The following is a 19,062-nucleotide window of genomic DNA, read 5'->3' as shown; positions in this document are numbered from 1 at the left end:
CCGACGCGGTGACGTCGCCGGCGCGTCGAGGGCGGGGCTTGGCCTCCCGTCAGGGAGGAGGAGGAGGGAGGAGGGGACAAGATGGCGGAGGCTTCGCCGCAGCCGGGACGCTACTTCTGCCACTGCTGCTCGGCCGAGATCGCCCCGCGCTTGCCGGTGAGTCGCGGGGGGCCGTTAGCGGGCGGTCCCGCTTCCGCTCCGGGGCCCGAGGACCCGCCGCTCCGCAACGCCCGGCGGGGAAGGCCGGTAGACTGCGCTGCCGGGGGGAGGCTCCACTACGCGAGGAGGGCGCCTGGGCCTTCTTGGGGGGGTTTCTCTCCCAAGCCCCCCCCCCCCACAATAAAGCCTTGTGAAGAGGAGGGGAAGGGTAGACTGTCCCTTCCCCTGGAGGCTCCACTGCTGGGCGTTGCTTCGTCCCATTTATATAAGTCCTTTGGGGGGGGAGGCAGGGGGGGGTTTCTCCCCAAGGCCCCCCCAAATAAGAGGAGGGGAGGGGTAGACTGCTCTTTGCCCTGGAGGCTCCACTCCTTCTCCCCTTATATAAGTCCTTTTATGGGTGGGGAGGTGTTTCCCCCCTCTTCTCTCCTTTTTTTTGGGGGGGGGTAGACTGCTCTCCCACCTGGAGGCTCCACTACTGGAGAATGGCGCCTGGGCCTTCTTGGGGGGTGGGGAGGGAGGGGGATGAGACGGGGGGTTTCTCCCCCAAGCCCCCCCCCCAATAAAGCCTTGTAAAGAAGAGGGGAAGGGTAGACTGCTCTCCCACCTGGAGGCTCCACTCCCTCTCCCCTTATATAAGTCCTTTTTAGGGGGGGGCATGGGTGGGGAGGTTTTGCCCCCCTCTTCTCTCTCTTTTTTTGTGGGGGGGGGGTAGACTGCTCTCCCACCTGGAGGCTCCACTCCCTCTCCCCTTATATAAGTCCTTTTTAGGGGGGGGGCATGTTTGCAGTGGACGGTTTTCCCCCTCCAGGTAGGTAGGTGCCTTGTCATTTATGTTATTGGGGGGAGGATAGTGTAGGCTCCCCTCCTCCCCCCCCCTCCAGGTGCCATTGCAAGGCTGGTTCTCTGGGGGGTGTTATTTGGGGGGACATGTTTGCAGTGGAGGGTTTTTTTTTGGGGGGGGTAGACTGCTCTCCCACCTGGAGGCTCCACTACTGGAGAATGGCGCCTGGGCCTCCTTGGGGGGTGGGGAGGGAGGGGGATGAGACAGGGGGTTTCTCCCCCAAGCCCCCCCCCCCCCAATTAAGAGGAGGGGACTGCGCTTTGCCCTGGAGGCTCCACTTCTGGGCGTCGCTTCCTTCTCCCTTTATATAAGTCTTGGGGGGGGGGGGGCATGTTTGCAGTGGAGGGCTTTGCCCATCAAGGTAGGTAGGTGTCATTTTTTTTAATTGGGGGCAGGATAGTATAGGCTCCCCTCCCTTCCCGTCCCCCTCTGGCTGCCACTGCCAGGCGTTGCTTCCTTCTCCCCCCAATTAAGGGTTTTCTCCCCCCAAATAAGGGGGAGGGCCCCCCCAATTAAGAGGAGGGGAGGGGTAGACTGCTCTTTGCCCTGGAGGCTCCACTCCTCCCCTTATATAAGTCTTTGGGGGGGCATGTTTGCAGTGGAGGGTTTTGCCCATCAAGGTAAAGAAGGCTTGGGGGGTGTTGCCCTCCCCCCTTCTCTCTCCCTTTTTAGGGGGCAGGGGGGTAGACTGCACTTCCACCTGGAGGCTCCATTGCCAGGCTTTGCTTCCTCCCACTTAAGTCCTTTTTTGGGGGGGTGGCCTGTTTGCAGCGGAGGCTTTTGCCCATCAAAGTAAAGATGGGTTGGGTGGGGAGGTGTTGCCCTCCCTCTTTTTTGTGGGGGGGGGTAGACTGCTCTTCCAGCTGAAGGCTCCACAGCCAGGCGTTGCTTCCTTTCCCCCTTATATAAGTCCTTTGGTGGGGGTTGGGGGGCAGTTTTTTTTTGGGGGGGGCATGTTTGCAGTGGAGGGTTTTGCCTATCCAGGTAGGTAGGTGCCTTGTCATTTTTTTTCATGGAGGGAGGATAGTGTAGGCTCCCCTCCTTTCCCCCCCCACTCCAGGTGCCATTGCAAGGCTGGTTCTCGGGGGGGGGGCAGAGTTGGGGGCGAGGTGTTGCCCTCCGCCCTCTTCTCTCTCTTTTTTTTGTGTGTGGGGGGGATAGACTGTTCTCCCACCTGGAGGCTCCACTGCCAGGCGTTGCTTCCTTCTCCCATTTATATAAGCCCTTTGGGGGGGGCATGTTTGCAGCGGAGGCTTTTGCCCATCAAGGTAAAGATGGGTTGAGTGGGGAGGTGTTGCCCTCCCCCCTTGTCTCCTCTTTTTTTTTTGGTGGGGGTAGACTGCTCTTTGCCCCGGAGGCTCCACTGCCGGATGTTGTTTCCTCCCATTTATATAAGTCCTTTCTTGCAGGGGGTGTTTTGGGCCTGTTTGCAACGGAGGGTTTTGCCCCCTTGCTTTGGTAAACGGGGGGGGGGGGCTCCTCTAAAAGTGGTGGAGTTGTGTCCGTCGTTGGGGGCGCCCATCCCAGTTGCTGGCTAAGGGGGGGGGTCTCCCTCCCGTCTCCTCCAAACCCAGGCCTTGCCGCTGTATGTGGGTTGGCTGGGTTGGGGGTGTTGAAGCCCCACCTCTTTTCTCCCCTCTTTCCCCCCCAAAGCGAGGGTAGACTTCTCTTTCCCAAGGAGGTTCCACTTAATAAGGGCATTGATTAAACACCAGGCCTGTTTGGCCTACTGTTTTTAAGTTGTATTTCAATCAATTGCTTTATATCTGGTGTTAGCCGCCCTGAGCCCCGTCTTGGCTGGGGAGGGCGGGGTATAAATACAATTTATTATTATTTATTATTACGAGCAACGCCTGAAAGGAACAGCGTCCCCTCGTCGCCTGCCAGCAGCCAGGGATAGACTATGCTGGAACACAGAGGTTCCATTTTGCATTTACAAATGAAATCAACTCAGTCAGCATGACTTCGATCTTTCTCAAGGCCTGCTTTCTCTTTCTCTTTCGCTATCTCTTTCTCGGCCTTGCCCGCCCATGTGTCTCTCCTCAGCTGCTGGCTCAATCGAAGAATCGTGGACGTTTTATTATTTTCTCCCTCCCCCAAAAACCCCCTGGCAGTTGTGCGTGGAGCTGGGTCCGTGGCAAAATATATTTATTATCGCAGAATCAGAACGGGAGCTCTGGAAAGCTTCCAGCCGGTCGTCTTGTCCCAAGCCCCTTTGCAACACATTTTATTTATTTTGAAAAAGGTGCAGGCGGTTTGATCGAACGGTTCCCAAAGTGACCAATGTTGAACGTGGGGAACTCCTGAGGAAAGGCTTTTTGGGTGGGGGCTGAGTTCAGGGAAAATGCGACTGACAGTGTGCAAAACAATGCGCTGTAGAGAAAAGTACCGTATTTTTCGCTCTATAAGATGCACCAGATCACAAGACGCACCTAGTTTTTGGAAGAGGAAAACAAGAAAAATAATATTCTGAATCTCAGAAGCCAGAACAGCAAGAGGGATCGCTGCGCAGCGAAAGCAGCAATCCCTCTTGCTGTTCTGGCTTCTGGGATAGCTGCGCAGCCTGCATTCGCTCCATAAGACGCACACACATTTCCCCTTTTCAGGAGGGAAAAAGTGAGTCTTATAGAGCAAAAAATACAGTATATTTTACCCGCCTTCCTCATAACCCTAGAATTCATGTAAGTCCAAGGAAGCTGAATGTCAGGAGATTTTGGGGACGGCTAAAAGGGAAGTTCTCCTCCAGGCATCAGTGAGTTGAACTCCTCGAGAGGTGCAGAGGGTGGCAACCCAAAAACGGGGCCTTCTCTGCAGTGGCTCCCTGTTTGTGGGAATGCTGTCCCCAGGGAAGTTCACCTGGTGCCTTCATTATACACCTTTAGGCGCCAGGCAAAAACGTTCCTTTTTAACCAGGCCTTTGGTTGAATTGATTTACATTCTATGCCCTTTTAAAATGTGGGGTTTTTTTATAGGAGTGGGGCTGTTGGGTTGTTGCTTTTACTTTTATTGTGTGTTTTGTGGTTTTTATACCTTGATTTTATTCCGTGAACCGCCCTGAGACCCCTGTGTATAGGGCGGTAAAGGTAAAGAGACCCCTGACCATTAGGTCCAGTCGTGGCCGACTCTGGGGTTGCGGCGCTCATCTCGCTTTCCTGGCCGAGGGAGCCGGCGTACAGCTTCTGGGTCATGTGGCCAGCAGGACTAAGCCGCATCTGGCGAACCAGAGCAGCGCACAGAAACGCCGTTTACCTTCCTGCTGCATTGGTACCTATTTATCTACTTGCACTCTGAGGTGCTTTCGAACTGCTAGGTGGGCAGGAGCAGGGACCGAGCAATGGGAGCTCACCCTGTCATTGCGGGGATTCAAACTGCCGACCTGATCGGCAAGTCCTAGGCTCTGTGGTTTAACCCACAGCGCCACCCACCTCCTGTATAGGGCGGTATATAATAACAAAAAACCTATGGAACTCACTGCCACAGGAGGAGGAGGCTGGCAATGGGTACCAACCATAATGGCTGTGTTCTCCTTCTGAATACCAATCGGGGGGTGTTGCAGTTTTGCTCAGGCCCTGCTCAGGGGGCTTCCCATCTAGCTGGCCCCTGCGGGGACAGGAAGCTGGGCCCGAGCCAGCCAGCAGGCCTTTCCCGAGGTTCATGCGTCCAGGATGATGGGAAATGTAGTCCTCAACTAGAGCTTCCGTGTTTGCAAAAAAAAGCGAAAATCCGGACGCAAAAACGGTCGAGCTTTCTTTTGGTGCCGTTGAGCTCGTTTTGCAAAATCTCGGAGCTTATTGAGCTGGGCGTTTGGACGGATTTTCTAAAATTCCACCCGGACGCTTTTTCTGCTGAACGGATCCCGAATACGTCCACGAAGCTCCTCCAGATTTCTTAAGCTGTTAAGCAGAAGAGCTTCTTTAAAAAATAATAATCTGTCATTGTTGCCTTCCTTGCAGCGCTCAATTACGTGCTGGAGATAATAGTCTTGTTTAGATTTTATTTTCCATAAAGGGCATAATTTAACCGCACTGAGAGTACAAGTTGTGACGGTCGTTTCGCCTTAGTCTGGTTGGGCAATGAGGGATTGTCTGGAAGGTGTGGGAGTTGTGCGGAGGAAGAACAGGACTGTTAGCATAAAGCCCCCTTCCCCTCCCTGGGGCTTACGCTGCATATAAGTAGCTGCTCGCCTTTGGGTGAGTACAGAACGCTTGCAGGCGACTAGCCAAGGTGGATCTGTGCACCCCGGCACCTCATATGTTTAATACAGCCCTATATACAGTCAAGGGAGGGACGCGGGTTGCGCTGTGGGTTAAACCACAGAGCCTAGGACTTGCCGATCAGAAGGTCGGTGGTTCGAATCCCCACAATGACGGGGTAAGCTCCCGTTGCTCGGTCCCTGCTCCTGCCAACCTAGCAGTTCGAAAGCACGTCAAAGTGCAAGTAGATAAATAGGTACCACTCCAGCAGGAAGGTAAACGGTGTTTCCGTGCGCTGCTCTGGTTCGCCAGAAGCGGCTTAGTCATGCTGGCTGCATGACCCGGAAGCTGTACGCCGGCTCCCTCGGCCAATAAAGCGAGATGAGCGGCACAACCCCAGAGTTGGCCACAACTGGACCTAATGGACAGGGGTCCTTCTATCTTTACCTTTATAAAGCGAAATACAGAACTCTTGGGCTTGTCGATTGGAAGGTCGGCGGTTTGAATCCCCGCAATGACGGGGTGAGCTCCCGTTGCTCGGTCCCTGCTCCTGCCCACCTAGCAGTTCGAAAGCACGTCAAAGTGCAAGTAGATAAATAGGTACCACTCCGGCAGGAAGGTAAACAGTGTTTCCGTGCGCTGCTCTGGTTCGCCAGAAGCGGCTTAGTCCTGCTGGCCACATGACCCGGAAGCTGTACGCTGGCTCCTTCGGCCAGTAAAGCGAGATGAGCGCCACAACCGCAGAGTCGTCCGCGACTGGACCTAATGGTCAGGGGTCCCTTTACCTTATATAGTAAACCTCCGTTGTTGAACGTAATCCTGTTCGGCTTCCGAAACGTTCAACAACTGAGGCACGGCTTCTGGTTGGTCGCAGGAGCTTCCTGCACTCAGCGGAAGCAAAAAAAGGTACGGCATGCTGAAATACAAAATGCAAAAATGAAAGAGAAAATAACAGAGAGCCCCAGGCAGACATAGCCTGTCTCCGGAGCAAACGGCTTTGAAGAATACAGATAGTGGGAAAACGACTTCTGCCTTTGAGTAGACCGGAGAACCTTTTAAACATGAGGATGTAGCAGAATGGCGGCTTCTGTACTTTGTAAAACTTCATTCCCAGACTAAAAGGTTAGGAGATAAATGCCATGGAGGAGCTGTTTTTCTTACCTGCTAAATAGAGATGGCAACTTGGCACCCGAACATCTTCCATGTGGTCACAATTGGTCCTGCGCCAGTATATTAGGGGGTGGCTGGGCTACGGAGGGAGTGGGCTTCGGGCGGTTCTTTGGGCAATGAGGAGGCCTTGTGCGAAACGCTGACGATTCGCCGTATATAGCTTGATCTGAAATTTCAAAATCAACACTGCCATGTAGATTTCGAATGATTCGCCGATACATCGCCCAGCCCTCCAGCCCGGACACCGGGGTCCAGCTCCGAGGGCCTTCTGGCTGTTCCCTCCTTGCAAGAAGTGAGGTTACAGGGAACCAGGCGGAGGGCCTTCTCGGTGGTGGCGCCCTCCGTTCAGATGTCGAGAAAATAAATAACTATCTGGCTTTTAGAAGACACCTGAAGGCAGCCCTGTTTAGGGAAGCTTTTAATGTTTGGAGTTTTATTGTATTTTTAATATTTTGTTGGAAGCCGCCCAGAGTGGCTGGGGAAACCCAGCCAGATGGGCAGGATATAAATAATAAATTTGCATTATTATTATTAGTATTACTGCTGTAAGCATTTGCAAGGAAGTTCCTTTTAAAAGGAAGAAAGGGCTCACCCCTTTAAAGGGACAAGGCTTGGTCGCAGCAAACATCAATTCTTAAATGTGGGTTACATTTTGCAAGCGACTTCCTCTGGGTGCGAGAGAGTCCCAATTGCGTGCATTTATTGTTGTTGTTTTATAAAGCTAATTTGCACTGGTTTTTCCCCCCCGCAGGACTACATCTGCCCGCGGTGCGAATCTGGCTTTATCGAAGAGTTGCCGGAAGAACCTAGGTAAAGCCCAACTCTCTGATATGGGACAAAACGAGATTTTGCTGGTTTGCAGTTTTGGGGGCGGGGCCTCCTTTTCGGGTTGTGGGGGCCGCATTCGGGCGGCGGTCAGACCCCAAGATGGCCACAGCTTGCGGGCAAAAGCCGGTCTGGGGAGACAAGGAAGAGGAACGACGAGTCCTTAATTAATGCTTGACTGTTGTCAAGCACAGACCAATCGCGGATTGAAGGGCACAGGTTCATCACAAGTAGCTAGTCAACATTAAGGAATCGGCAGCCGAGAGAGAGAGAGAGAAACAACAGACTTGTTCATTTCTCCTGCCTTAGAGGTGTGTTTTTTAAGCAGGTGTCGACGCTACTTTCTTGCCTGCTTGCCTTCAGCTCGCTCTTTTATCTCGAAATCTTTTCAGGAACGTCGAAAATGGATCCAACTCTTCGGCGTCGACCAGCGAGCAGAGCAGGCACCCGTTCGAGGTGAGGCGCCGAGCGTGGCAGGTTGATTCTGCACTGGCGTGTTTTTGCCAGAATTTGGAAGCTGGGAGGGAAAGGATGGAGTTGGGCTGCTGGCAAAATAGTGCTTGCCTTTGGGCGAGTCAGGGTCGTTTCCAGACGACTAATTTTGCCAGGCGGAGGTTATCTATGGCTGGAAGCGGAGGCCTCTGTCTGATCTTTTTTGTGAACCGCCCTGAGACCTCCGGGTATAGGGCTGTAAAGGTAAAGGGACTCCTGACCATTAGGTCCAGTCATGGCCGACTCTGGGGGTTGTGGCTCTCATCTCGCTTTACTGGCCAAGGGAGCCGGCGTACAGCTTCCTGTTCTTGTGGCTAGCAGGATTAAGCCGCTTCTGGCGAACCAGAGCAGCGCACGGAAACGCCGTTTACCTTTCCGCCGGAGCGGGACCTATTTATCTACTTGCACTTTGACGTGCTTTTGAACTGCTAGGTTGGCAGGAGCAGGGACCGAGCAACGGGAGCTCACCCCATCATTGCGGGGATTCAAACCACCGACCTTCTGATCGGCAAGTCCTAGGCTCTGTGGTTTAACCAACAGCGCCACCCGTATCCCTTATAGGGCTGCATACACCGTATTTTCCACTCTATAAGACACACCAGACCATAAGAAAGAAGATTCCACCTAAACATTAGGAAGAACTTCCTGACAGTAAGAGCTGTTTGACAGTGGAATTTGCTGCGAAGGAGTGTGGTGGAGTCTCCTTCTTTGGAGGTCTTTAAGCAGAGGCTTGACAACCATATGTCAGGAGTGCTCTGATGGTGTTTCCTGCTTGGCAGGGGGTTGTACTCGATGGCCCTTGTGGTCTATTCCAACTCTATGATTCTATAAGACGCACCTAGTTTTTGGAGGAGGAAAACAAGAAAAAAAAAAATTCTGAATCTCAGAAGCCAGAACAGCAAGAGGGATCGCTGCGCAGCGAAAGCAGCAATCTCTCCTGCTGTTCTGGCTTCTGGGATAGCTGCGCAGCCTGCATTCGCTCCATAAGACGCACACACATTTCCCCTTACTTTTTAGGAGGAAAAAAGTGAGTCTTATAGAGCAAAAAATACGGTAAATTCAATGAATGAATGAATGAGGGCAGCGTACCTTTCTGGGGCGGGATCTTCCAGCGGTGGGCGGGGCCAGAGGCAGGAGTAGGCGGAGCTAGAACCCCGCACCCGTACACAAGGCGTCTTCCCAACGCCCCTGACCCTCTCCCCCTCCGCTCCAGAACGCCGACCAGCACTTATTCACCCTGCCCCAGGGCTACGGGCAGTTCGCCTTCGGGATCATCGACGACACCTTCGAGTTCCCGGCCTTCGGGTCCAACGCTCAGCCCGAGGACAACCGGGACGCAGAAAACCGGCGTGAGAGGGAAAACCAGTCCCGGCACAGATACGGCACCAGGCAGCCCCGGGCGAGGTTCACGGCGCGGAGGGCCGCCGGCAGGCACGAAGGCGTCCCCACGCTGGAAGGGTGAGAGTACACAACTCCAGCATAGCTGTCAACCGTCCCTTATTTGGCGGGAAACTCCCTTATCCCAGCGCCGTGTCCCACTGCTGTCCCTTATTGATGATGTCCCTTAAATTTCCCGGGTTTCAAAGGAGGCAGCTCCTCTCCCTCCCTCCCTGCCGGCCAGGGAGGAGGGAGGCTCCAACTGGGTTGCTTGGCTGCATTGCTCACCCAATAAGGAGTCTAAGAACGACTGGGGGGTGGAGCTTGCATGCCTTGTGCCGATCAAATCAGCCGTGTTGCCTGCGGACTCGCCTTTGCTCAGCGCTTCCCAGCGGAGAGGTGACGGTGGTTTTCCTTGCTGCATCCCCTTTGCCGGGTTGCTGTGCTGTGGGAACCACCGCTTGAGGCTTCGTTTGGCTGCTGGGTGGGCTTTCTGCCTTTGGCTCGGAGGGGTTCAAAGTTGAACATACCTGTGCTCCCTGGAAAATCCCTTATTTTGGCTGCTGATCCCTTATTTTCGAGGCTGCTGTTCTCTTATTTTCAAACCGAACTGAGTGTCTCTGCCTGGGGCCTCCCCTCTGCCCACCGCCCCTCCCGCTAGGCCATACTGCAGTTGCGCCGCGAAGGACCCGGATGAGATGGGCAGCCTGGCGCGGCCTATGAATTGCTGAGGAGCCTTGAGAGGAGAGCGAGGGCAACCATAGAGAAAGCAGTTCAGAGGAGGTGGAGGCGCGGGCAGGTGTTCCAAGGGCTAAGCATATTGGGGGAAAGCGGAGAAAGGACCGCAAGCCCTTCTCCCATAGATTTGTAGTGACTAGTACTGATAGAAAGGACTGACAGACTCCGACCAGGGAGAAGAGACGGTGGAAGAAGATTGGGAAAAAAAATATAAAAATTCATTTAGAGAAATATTGTATAATTAATGAATGTTAGGAAATGTTGGAATGAAATTGCATGACTTTAGTAGAAATATTATAAGGAGTTAAGTATAAATAAATTTTAAGATTTTGATGGTAAGATAAGGTTAAAATAAACTAAGTTAAAATAAACGAAGATAATTAAATGATAGAAAGCAGTGGAAGATGGAAAGGATTTGCTGATATAATTAATAACTGGAATACAAAATTGGGAGGTGTGAGGAGGTCGAGGAAATAATGAAAGATAAGGATAAAGAGTGGAGGTGTTCTTATTTGTTTTTGTGTTTTTTGGGTATCGATGTATTGTGTTTTTGTTGTTGCTTTTTTATTATGTAATTTTTTAAAATTTCTTTTTCTTTCTCTTTTTCCTTTTTTCTTCTTCTTTGTGTAACTTTTAAACTTCTAATAAATATTATTAAAAAAAAAAAAGATTTGTAGTGACTAGCATAGATGGTCAGATCTGCGGGTTTACTTCGGGCGCTATTCCCGCCCCCCCTTTCTCCCGCCCTGCCTGATGGAACTGAGAGCTGCAGATAGAGCATGAGAGAAAAGATACAGGCACGATGGTCAGGATTGGTGCTGAGTCGGAGTCCCAAAGCCTTGAGGATCGGCGTTCGCGAGTTTTCCTCTTTCTCCCGGCAGTCCGCTCACTTTTCCTTCTCTCCACCTCCCTTCTCTTTCCGCAGAATCATTCAGCAACTGGTCAACGGCATCATCGCCCCCACCACGATACCGAACCTAGGCGTGGGGCCTTGGTGAGTTCACAACGCCCCCCCCCCACTCCGTCCTTTTTCCCAGAGGCCTTTTGGTCCCGGCGGAAATCTTAACCCTTCCTCTCTGCTTCTCTCCCCCCCCCCCAACCCCATTTATCGTTACGTTCCTGAAGGGGAGTCCTGCATTCGAATCCGATGGACTACGCCTGGGGAGCCAACGGCTTAGACGCCATCATTACCCAGGTAAAACCTCTCTGCCCTTCCGGGGGGAACCGTTGGTTTCGAAATCTGCGTCGCTTCCGTCTTCTGCAGAGACACTGTCCGCATTTCCAAAAGTAAAATAAAAATCACCGTATTTTTTGCTCTATAACACTCACTTTTTCCCTCCTAAAAAGTAAGGGGAAATGTGTGTGCGTCTTATGGAGCGAATGCAGGCTGCGCAGCTATCCCAGAAGCCAGAACAGCAAGAGGGATTGCTGCTTTCACTGCGCAGCAATCCCTCTTGCTGTTCTGGCTTCTGAGATTCAGAATCTTTTTTTCCTTGTTTTCCTCCTCCAAAAACTAGGTGCCTCTTATGGTCTGGTGCGTCTTATAGAGTGAAAAATACGGTAATTTAACATCTCCCCCCCCCCAAAAAAAATCAATATCATACTCAGGGACCAAAATTGCCTTCTGATTTCATCCCAGAAAAGTCACCCAGGAAAATGTTTAGGGTGGGCCTGGGTATCACAGGTTGTTAAAAAGCTGTTGTAACCTCAATCAAAGGCCGCCCAGCCGCCTCTAACCCCAATTTTTCATCCCCTGAGTGGTGGTTGAGCTGGATGCCCTCTAAAGGGCCCCCTCTGATTTTACGACCCGGAAGCATGCACAAAAAACGTCCCCGGATGCGGGTGGCGCTGTGGGTAAAACCTCAGCGCCTAGGGCTTGCCGATCGCATGGTTGGCAGTTCGAATCCCCGCGGCGGGGTGAGCTCCCGTCTTTCGGTCCCAGCTCCTGCCCACCTAGCAGTTCGAAAGCACCCCTAAGTGCAAGTAGATAAATAGGGACCGCTTTATAGCGGGAAGGTCAACGGCGTTTTCGTGTGCTGTGCTGGTGCTGGCTCGCCAGAGCGGCTTCGTCACTCTGGCCACGTGACCCGGAAGTGTCTCTGGACAGCGCTGGCTCCCGGCCTCTTAAGTGAGATGGGCGCACAACCCTAGAGTCGGACACGACTGGCTCGTATGGGCAGGGGTACCTTTACCTTTACCTCCCGCATCCCTGTTCTCTTCCAGCTTCTGAATCAGTTCGAGAACACAGGGCCTCCTCCGGCGGACAAGGAGAAAATCCAAGCGCTTCCCACGATCCACATAACAGAAGAACACGTAGGTTAGTCTCTTTTTTCCTTCCGCATTTCTTTTCTCCTCTCACACCCTCCCCCCAAAATACAGTGGTGCCCCGCAAGACGAATGCCTCGCAAGACGAAAAACTCGCTAGACGAAAGAGTTTTCCGTTTTTTGAGTCGTTCCGCAAGGCGAATTTCCCTATGGGCTTGCTTCGCAAGACGAAACGTCTTGCGAGTTTGTTTCCTTTTTCTTAAAGCCGCTAAGCCGTTAATAGCCGCTAAGCCGCTAATAGGGTTGCTTCGCAAGACAAAAAAACTGTAAGACGAAGAGACTCACGGAACGGATTAATTTCGTCTTGCGAGGCACCACTGTATACTGTATTTTTCACTCCATAAGATGCACTTTTTTATCCTCCTAAAAAGTAAGGGGAAATGTCTGTGCGTCTTATAGAGCGAATGTGTGGTCGATCGCTGGCTCCCTTGCCCAGGCCTCCATTGCTGAATGTTCTGCAGACGGAGGTTGTTTGTTTCCCCAGCGACATGTGACTGGCTGATTAGATTATCTGTCTGGGAAGAAGCTGCAGAACTGTGAGCTGAACCCCATAAAAACAGGATTTTTTCCCCTTTGCAAAGTAAGCTCAACCACTTTGAGCTGATCCTCAAAAAAAGGGGCTTTTCCCCTTTGCAAAAAAGCTGTGAACTGTGAACTGACCCCCCAAAAAAACCGGGGCTTTCCCCCTTTCGTCCTCTAAAAACTAGGTGTGTCTTATTGAGTGAAAACTACGGTAACATCTCATGACATCGCTTGTTTTTATGCTTGGTTTTGCTGATTTCTAGATAGTAGATAGATAGATAGATAGATAGATATTGCATTTGTAACTTCAGACAGGGTCATCGTGGGGGCATTCTTCGGGGTGGGGGGAAAAGGGACATAAAAACAGACTCACACCCGCCTTTCTAAACCCTCTATCCAGATGAGCTGGCAGCACGGTCAGAGGTTAAGGACCAGGAGTTGAAATGTTCGTTGTGCAAACAGTGTGATCAGTGCCGGATTTACGTATAAGCTAAACAAGCTATAGCTTAGGGCCCCACTCTCTTGGGGGCCCCCAGAAATTTAAAGGAAAAGAAGTCTGGATATGCATTTCCAAAATATAAGATAAAAAACAAATACAGTGGTGCCTCGCAAGACGAAATTAATACGTTCCGCGAGTCTCTTCGTCTAGCGGTTTTTTCGTCTTGCGAAGCAAGCCCATTAGCGGATTAGCGCTATTAGCGGTTTAGCGGCTATTAAAGGTCTAAGGGATTAGCGGATTAGCTGCTAAAAGGCTATTAGCGGTTTAGCGGCTTAGAAAAAGGGGTTGGGGAGCGAAAAAAAATCTCAAGACTCGCAAGACATTTTCGTCTTGCAAAGCAAGCCCATAGGGAAATTCGTCCTGCGAAGCGCATTGAAAAACGGAAAACCCTTTCGTCTAGCGGGTTTTCCGTCTTGCGAGGCATTCGTCTTGCGGGGCACCACTGTAATATAAAACCTACATCCAGCAACAGTGTTTTGCGTTGTGTAGGCTCCTGTGATGTAAGTCATGGGCCCCGCCTGCTCCCTAAAACTGGCGTAGGCAAACTCTGGCCCTCCGGATGTTTGGGACTACAATTCCCATAATCCCTAGCTAACAAGGCCAGTGGTCAGGGATGATGGGAATTGTAGTCCCAAACATCTGGAGGGCCAGAGTTCGCCTACGCCTGCCCTAAAATATCACTGGTTTGTTCATTTCCGTATATAGGGTGCCTACATTCTGCATGTGCAAATGGCTTGAGATACCTATTAGCTACATAAATTACCGTATAGCATATATTCCACAAACAAAACAGCAGCAATTTGTTGTTGACAAAGGACAGCTGGACATATAAAAGGCCCCATTACCTTCAGTAGCTGAGGGCCTCATCAAACCTAAATCCGGCCCTGGATGCTATCGTACCGTATATAAAAAGGTAAAGGGACCCCTGACTGTTAGGTCAAGTCATGGCCGACTCTGGGGTTGTGGCGCTCATCTCGCTTTATTAGCCGAGGGAGCCGGCGTACAGCTTCCGGGTCATGTGGCCAGCAGGACTAAGCCGCTTCTGGCGAACCAGAGCCAGCGCACGGAAACGCCGTTTACCTTCCCGCTGGAGCGGTACCTATTTATCTACTTGCACTTTGGGGTGTTTTCGAACTGCTAGGTTGGCAGGAGCAGGGACCAAGCAACGGGAGCTCACCCCGTCATTGCGGGGATTCGAACCGCCGACCTTCTGATCAGCAAGTCCTAAGCTCTGTGGTTTAACCCACAGCGCCACCCGCGTCCCTGTACTGTATATAACACCAGTTAAATTCAAGTAAATTGATGGTAGGGGCCAGAGAGTCTTTCACTTGACAGTTGGGGAAATTCCGGGGGAACAGGGCTGTAAATATTTTTTAAGGATCCGAAATCTCCCAGCCCACGTGGAAGGAAAAGTGCCCACAACCACCCAACCACACAAACTTGACATGAGCCAACAGGGTGACGTGGCAGCTAAAAAAGCCAATGCAATTCTGGGCTGCATCAATAGGAGTATAGCATCTAGATCAAGGGAAGTAATAGTGCCACTGTCTTCTGCTCTGGTCAGACCTCACCTGGAGTACTGTGTCCAGTTCTGGGCACCACAGTTCAAGAAGGACACTGACAAACTGGAACGTGTCCAGAGGAGGGCAACCAAAATGGTCAAAGGCCTGGAAACGATGCCTTATGAGGAACGGCTAAGGGAGCTGGGCATGTTTAGCCTGGAGAAGAGGAGGTTAAGGGGTGATATGATAGCCATGTTCAAATAGATAAAAGGATGTCACATAGAGGAGGGAGAAAGGTTGTTTTCTGCTGCTCCAGAGAAGCGGACACGGAGCAATGGATCCAAACTACAAGAAAGAAGATTCCACCTAAACATTAGGAAGAACTTCCTGACAGTAAGAGCTGTTTGACAGTGGAATTTGCTGCCAAGGAGTGTGGTGGAGTCTCCTTCCTTGGAGGTCTTTAAGCAGAGGCTTGACAACCATATGTCAGGAGTGCTCTGGTGGTGTTTCCTGCTTGGCAGGGGGTTGGACTCGATGGCCCTTGTGGTCTCTTCCAGCTCTATGATTCTATGATTCAAAAGGTTGTTGCTTCTTTCGCCAGGTCCCCCCCCCTTTATTTATTTACTTATTTGTTTGTTTATTACAACGCGGGCCAGTAAATCAACCCAAAGTTCCTTGTTCTGCAACCGCAGGTTCCGGTCTGGAGTGTCCCGTCTGTAAGGAAGATTACGAAGCGGGCGAGAGTGTCCGGCAGTTGCCCTGTAATCACTTGTTTCACGACGGCTGCATAGTTCCATGGCTGGAACAGGTGAGTTGCGAAGAGAGAGAATTTCAATACAGTGGTACCTTGGTTCTCAAACTTAATCCGTTCTGGATGTCCGTTCCAAAACCAAAGCGTTCCAAAACCAAGGCGCACTGCTTTCCCATAGAAAGTCATGCAAAACAGATTAATCCGTTCTGGACTTTCAAAAACAACCCCTAAAACAGCAATTTTACATGAGTTTTACTATCTAACGAGACCATTGATCCATAAAACGAAAGCGAGAATCAATGCACTGTACAGTGGTACCTCGGGTTAAGTACTTAATTCGTTCTGGAGGTCCGTTCTTAGCCTGGTACTGTTCTTAACCTGAAGCACCACTTCAGCTAATGGGGCCTCCCGCTGCTGCCGCATGATTTCTGTTCTCATCCTGAAGCAAAGTTCTTAACCCGAGGTACTATTTCTGGCTTAGCGGAGTCTGTAACCTGAAGCGTATGTAACCCGAGGTACCACTGCACTATAAAATAAATAAGACAGTATTGTCGATGATAAAAATTAAAAATAGTTTTTTCCCTTACATGCACTGATGATGGTCATTGTTTGGATGGGGGGCTTTTATCCATTTCCGCAGTCTTACAACCAGTCAATCAGTAGCTGAACTGGGTTCCGCACAGTCACAAAAGGAAACGAACCGAAAAAGCCTCAAAAACAAAAACGCAAAATAAACAGCAAAAACAAAAGCGCCAAACGTAATCAATTCCGGAAGTCCGTTTGACTTCCGAAATGTTTGGAAACCAAGGTGCAGCTTCTGATTGGTGCAGGCGCCCCGGAAACAATAGCCGATAGCTGCGTCGGGAGCCAATGTAGGTCTTTCAGGACCGGTGTTATGTGGTACCGGCGGCCACTCCCAGTCCCCAGTCCAGCTGCCGCATTCTGGATTAGTTGTAGTTTCCGGGTCACCTTCAAAGGTAGCCCCACGTAGAGCGCAGGGCAGTAGTCCAGGCGGGAGATAACCAGAGCATGCACCACTCTGGCCAGACAGTCCACGGGCAGGGAGGGTCTCATCCTGCGTACCAGAGGGAGCTGCCCTGGACACAGAATTGACCTGCGCCTCCATGGACAGCTGAGAGTCCAAAATGACTCACAGGCTGCGCACCTGGTCCTTCAGGAGCACAGTTACCCCATTCAGGACCAGGGAATCCTCCACATCTGCCTGCCCCCTGTTCCCCAAAAACAGTACTTCTGTCTTGTCAGGATTCAACCTCAGTCCGTTAGCCGCCATCCATCCTCCAACCGTAAAACCACAAACCTGTTGGCAGTTTTTCCAGAGTGCCAACGGACATTTAGAGAGAGGTGATCTGACTGATCTTTTTGAAAGCTCTTGACGGCCTCGGTCCTGTATACCTGAAGGAGTGTCTCCACCCCCATTGTTCTGCCCGGACACTGAGGTCCAGTGCCCAGGGCCTTCTGGCAGTTCCCTCCCTGCGAGAAGCGAGGTTACAGGGAACCAGGCAGAGGGCCTTCTCGGTGGTGGCACCCGACCTGTGGAACGCCCTCCCATCAAATGTCAAGGAAATAAGCAGCTATCTTATTTTTAAAAGACATCTGAAGGCAGCCCTGTTTAGGGAAGTTTTTAATATTTGACGCGGTATTGTTTGTAACACTCGTTTGGAAGCCTCCCAGAGTGGCTGGGGAAACTCAGCCAGATGGGCGGGGTAAAAAAAGGACCCCTGCCCATTAGGTCCAGTCGTGGCCGACTCTGGGGTTGCGACGCTCATCTCGCTTTACTGGCCAAGGGAGCCGGCGTACAGCTTCTGGGTCATGTGGCCAGCAGGACTAAGCCGCTTGTGGCGAACCAGAGCAGCGCACGGAAATGCCGTTTGCCTCCCTGCCAGAGCGGTACCTATTTATCTACTTGTAATTTGAACTGCTAGGTTGGCAGGAGCAGGGACAGAGCCACGGGAGCTCACCCCGTCTTTGCGGGGATTCGAACCGCCGACCTTCTGATCGGCAAGTCCTAGGCTCTGTGGTTTAACCCACAGCGCCACCCACATCCCATTGGGCGGGGTATAAATAATAAATCATTATTATTAGTCAAGTGCCAGTGTTAGAAATTAGACCGGGCGTCTACGGAAGCGACGGCCCGTCTCAATTTCTCCCTTTCCGCGTTTCGTTCCAGCACGACACCTGCCCCGTCTGCCGGAAGAGCCTCAGCGGACAGAACACTGCCACCAACCCCCCGGGACTCTCGGCGATGAACTTCGCCTCCTCGTCTTCCTCCTCCTCCTCCTCTTCCTCTAGCTCGCCGAGTAACGAGAACGCGGCGAACAACTCGTGAGAGCGGAACAACGGCGGGGCGGGAGGTTTGGGGGGGGGGGGAGTCGGGTCGGAAAACGAAACACACCTTTCGATCGCAAGCAAAAAACGAAACAAAAACGTCGCTGCTCTCGCGCCCTTTTGTCGCCTCGCACCCTTCCTCCCCACCTGGGGGGCGGGCGGGTCTCTGTGGAGGGGTGGGGATGGGAGAGGAAACCCCCTAGCCCTGGAACAGAGCAAAGGCGGCAGGGTGTGGGGCAGGGGACCCCCCCCCCCACGACACATTTCCCCCCGTGAACTGCGATGACTCCGAGGTCCTTCGCACACACACACACAAACACACCCTTGTCTCTTCGCCCCCGCAAGGGTGTTTCGGGCGCTCTCGCGTTTTGTTTTCTCCGGGGTGGGAGCGGGGGTTACGAGGGAAGCCCACCCTTTTTTAAAAAAACGCAGACTCTCTGAGGAAAAACCCGGCAAAGGAACGTGGAAGCACTGAAGTGAGACTTTTTGGGGTTTTCTCTCTTTTTTTTTTTGAGCGGAAATCGTTTCTGTTAGTAGCTTGGTTGTTTTTTTTTAAAGCATTTCGACCATCTTTTTTTTTGGGGGGGGGGTCTCTTTTCAGTTCCTTAAGCCTTTTGTTCCCTCTTCCCTCCCGTCCCAACCTAATGGATTTTTCTACTTCCTAGCTGGGAGAAAGAAAGCCAGCCAAGGAAGGGTTTTTTTTGGGGGGGGGGGACACAGGTCGTGTGCGGAAAGCATACCCTAACGACCGGACCCACATTTTCAGGTTCGTTAGTTTCCTCTCCCCCGCTCCCTCCCCTGTTTTAACATCACCCTTTCCCTCCCCCCCCCCTTTTTTTCTTTTTTGGGCAGCCCGGCGTTGAGAAAGGGGTTTTTATAATGTTAAATTATTACTGCTGTTGAAATAAACGGACATTTCAGCTCGGATCCTGTACACGCATGTTTGGGTTCGTTCCCGCATCTTTGAGTTATAAACGCCTGATTTGAAACGGTGGCCTAATTTTATCACCTCCTTGGGAGAAACCCTCAGTCGGTGGAGCGTGAGAGTCTGAATTTCAGGGCTGTGGGTTCGAGCCCCACGCTGGGCGAAAGATTCCTGCATTGCAAGGCATTTATAGTCCCTTCCAACAGTATGATCTAGGAATTTGTCCTGGAATGGAAAATCAGGCCTCAGATCTAAGTCGGGGGTGGCCAACTTGACATCTTCTTGATCCCCAGGTGTCATCCATGTTGGCTAGCAACAATAGGAGTTGAAAGTCCTTTTACATCTACAGGGATGTCCCGGTTCTTAGAAGAAGAAGTTCTTCTCTTCTGGAGGGAAT

The 19,062-nt window shown here is 51.7% G+C and overlaps 1 protein-coding gene across 1 annotated transcript; it reads left to right on the top strand.

The window, feature by feature from the left end:
- On the top strand, positions 1-18,667 carry RNF126 (ring finger protein 126). The gene is made up of 9 exons (XM_083421861.1): positions 1-156; positions 7,115-7,173; positions 7,581-7,644; positions 8,894-9,138; positions 10,721-10,789; positions 10,921-10,990; positions 12,019-12,112; positions 15,336-15,451; positions 17,583-18,667. The coding sequence occupies exons 1-9, from the start codon at positions 82-84 to the stop codon at positions 17,739-17,741; spliced, it is 951 nt and encodes a 316-aa protein (XP_083277987.1). The 5' UTR covers positions 1-81; the 3' UTR covers positions 17,742-18,667.
- Positions 18,668-19,062: the final 395 nt, after the last annotated feature.

Source organism: Podarcis tiliguerta (assembly GCF_965153285.1).
Source record: "Podarcis tiliguerta genome assembly, chromosome: 18".
NCBI classification, from domain to species: Eukaryota; Metazoa; Chordata; class Lepidosauria; order Squamata; family Lacertidae; genus Podarcis; species Podarcis tiliguerta.
The sequence above is the reverse complement of the archived record's forward strand: the minus strand, read 5'-3'. Positions and strand labels throughout refer to the sequence as shown.

What these genes read in the sequence shown, in the direction of transcription:
- RNF126 (XM_083421861.1), top strand. Translation starts at nt 82, where the DNA reads ATGGCGGAGGCTTCGCCGCAGCCGGGACGCTACTTCTGCCACTGCTGC. An exon ending in AACCTAGGCGTGGGGCCTTG is followed by an intron (nt 10,790 to 10,920) that starts GTGAGTTCACAA and finishes ACGTTCCTGAAG; the next exon opens with GGGAGTCCTGCATTCGAATC. An exon ending in TAGACGCCATCATTACCCAG is followed by an intron (nt 10,991 to 12,018) that starts GTAAAACCTCTC and finishes GTTCTCTTCCAG; the next exon opens with CTTCTGAATCAGTTCGAGAA.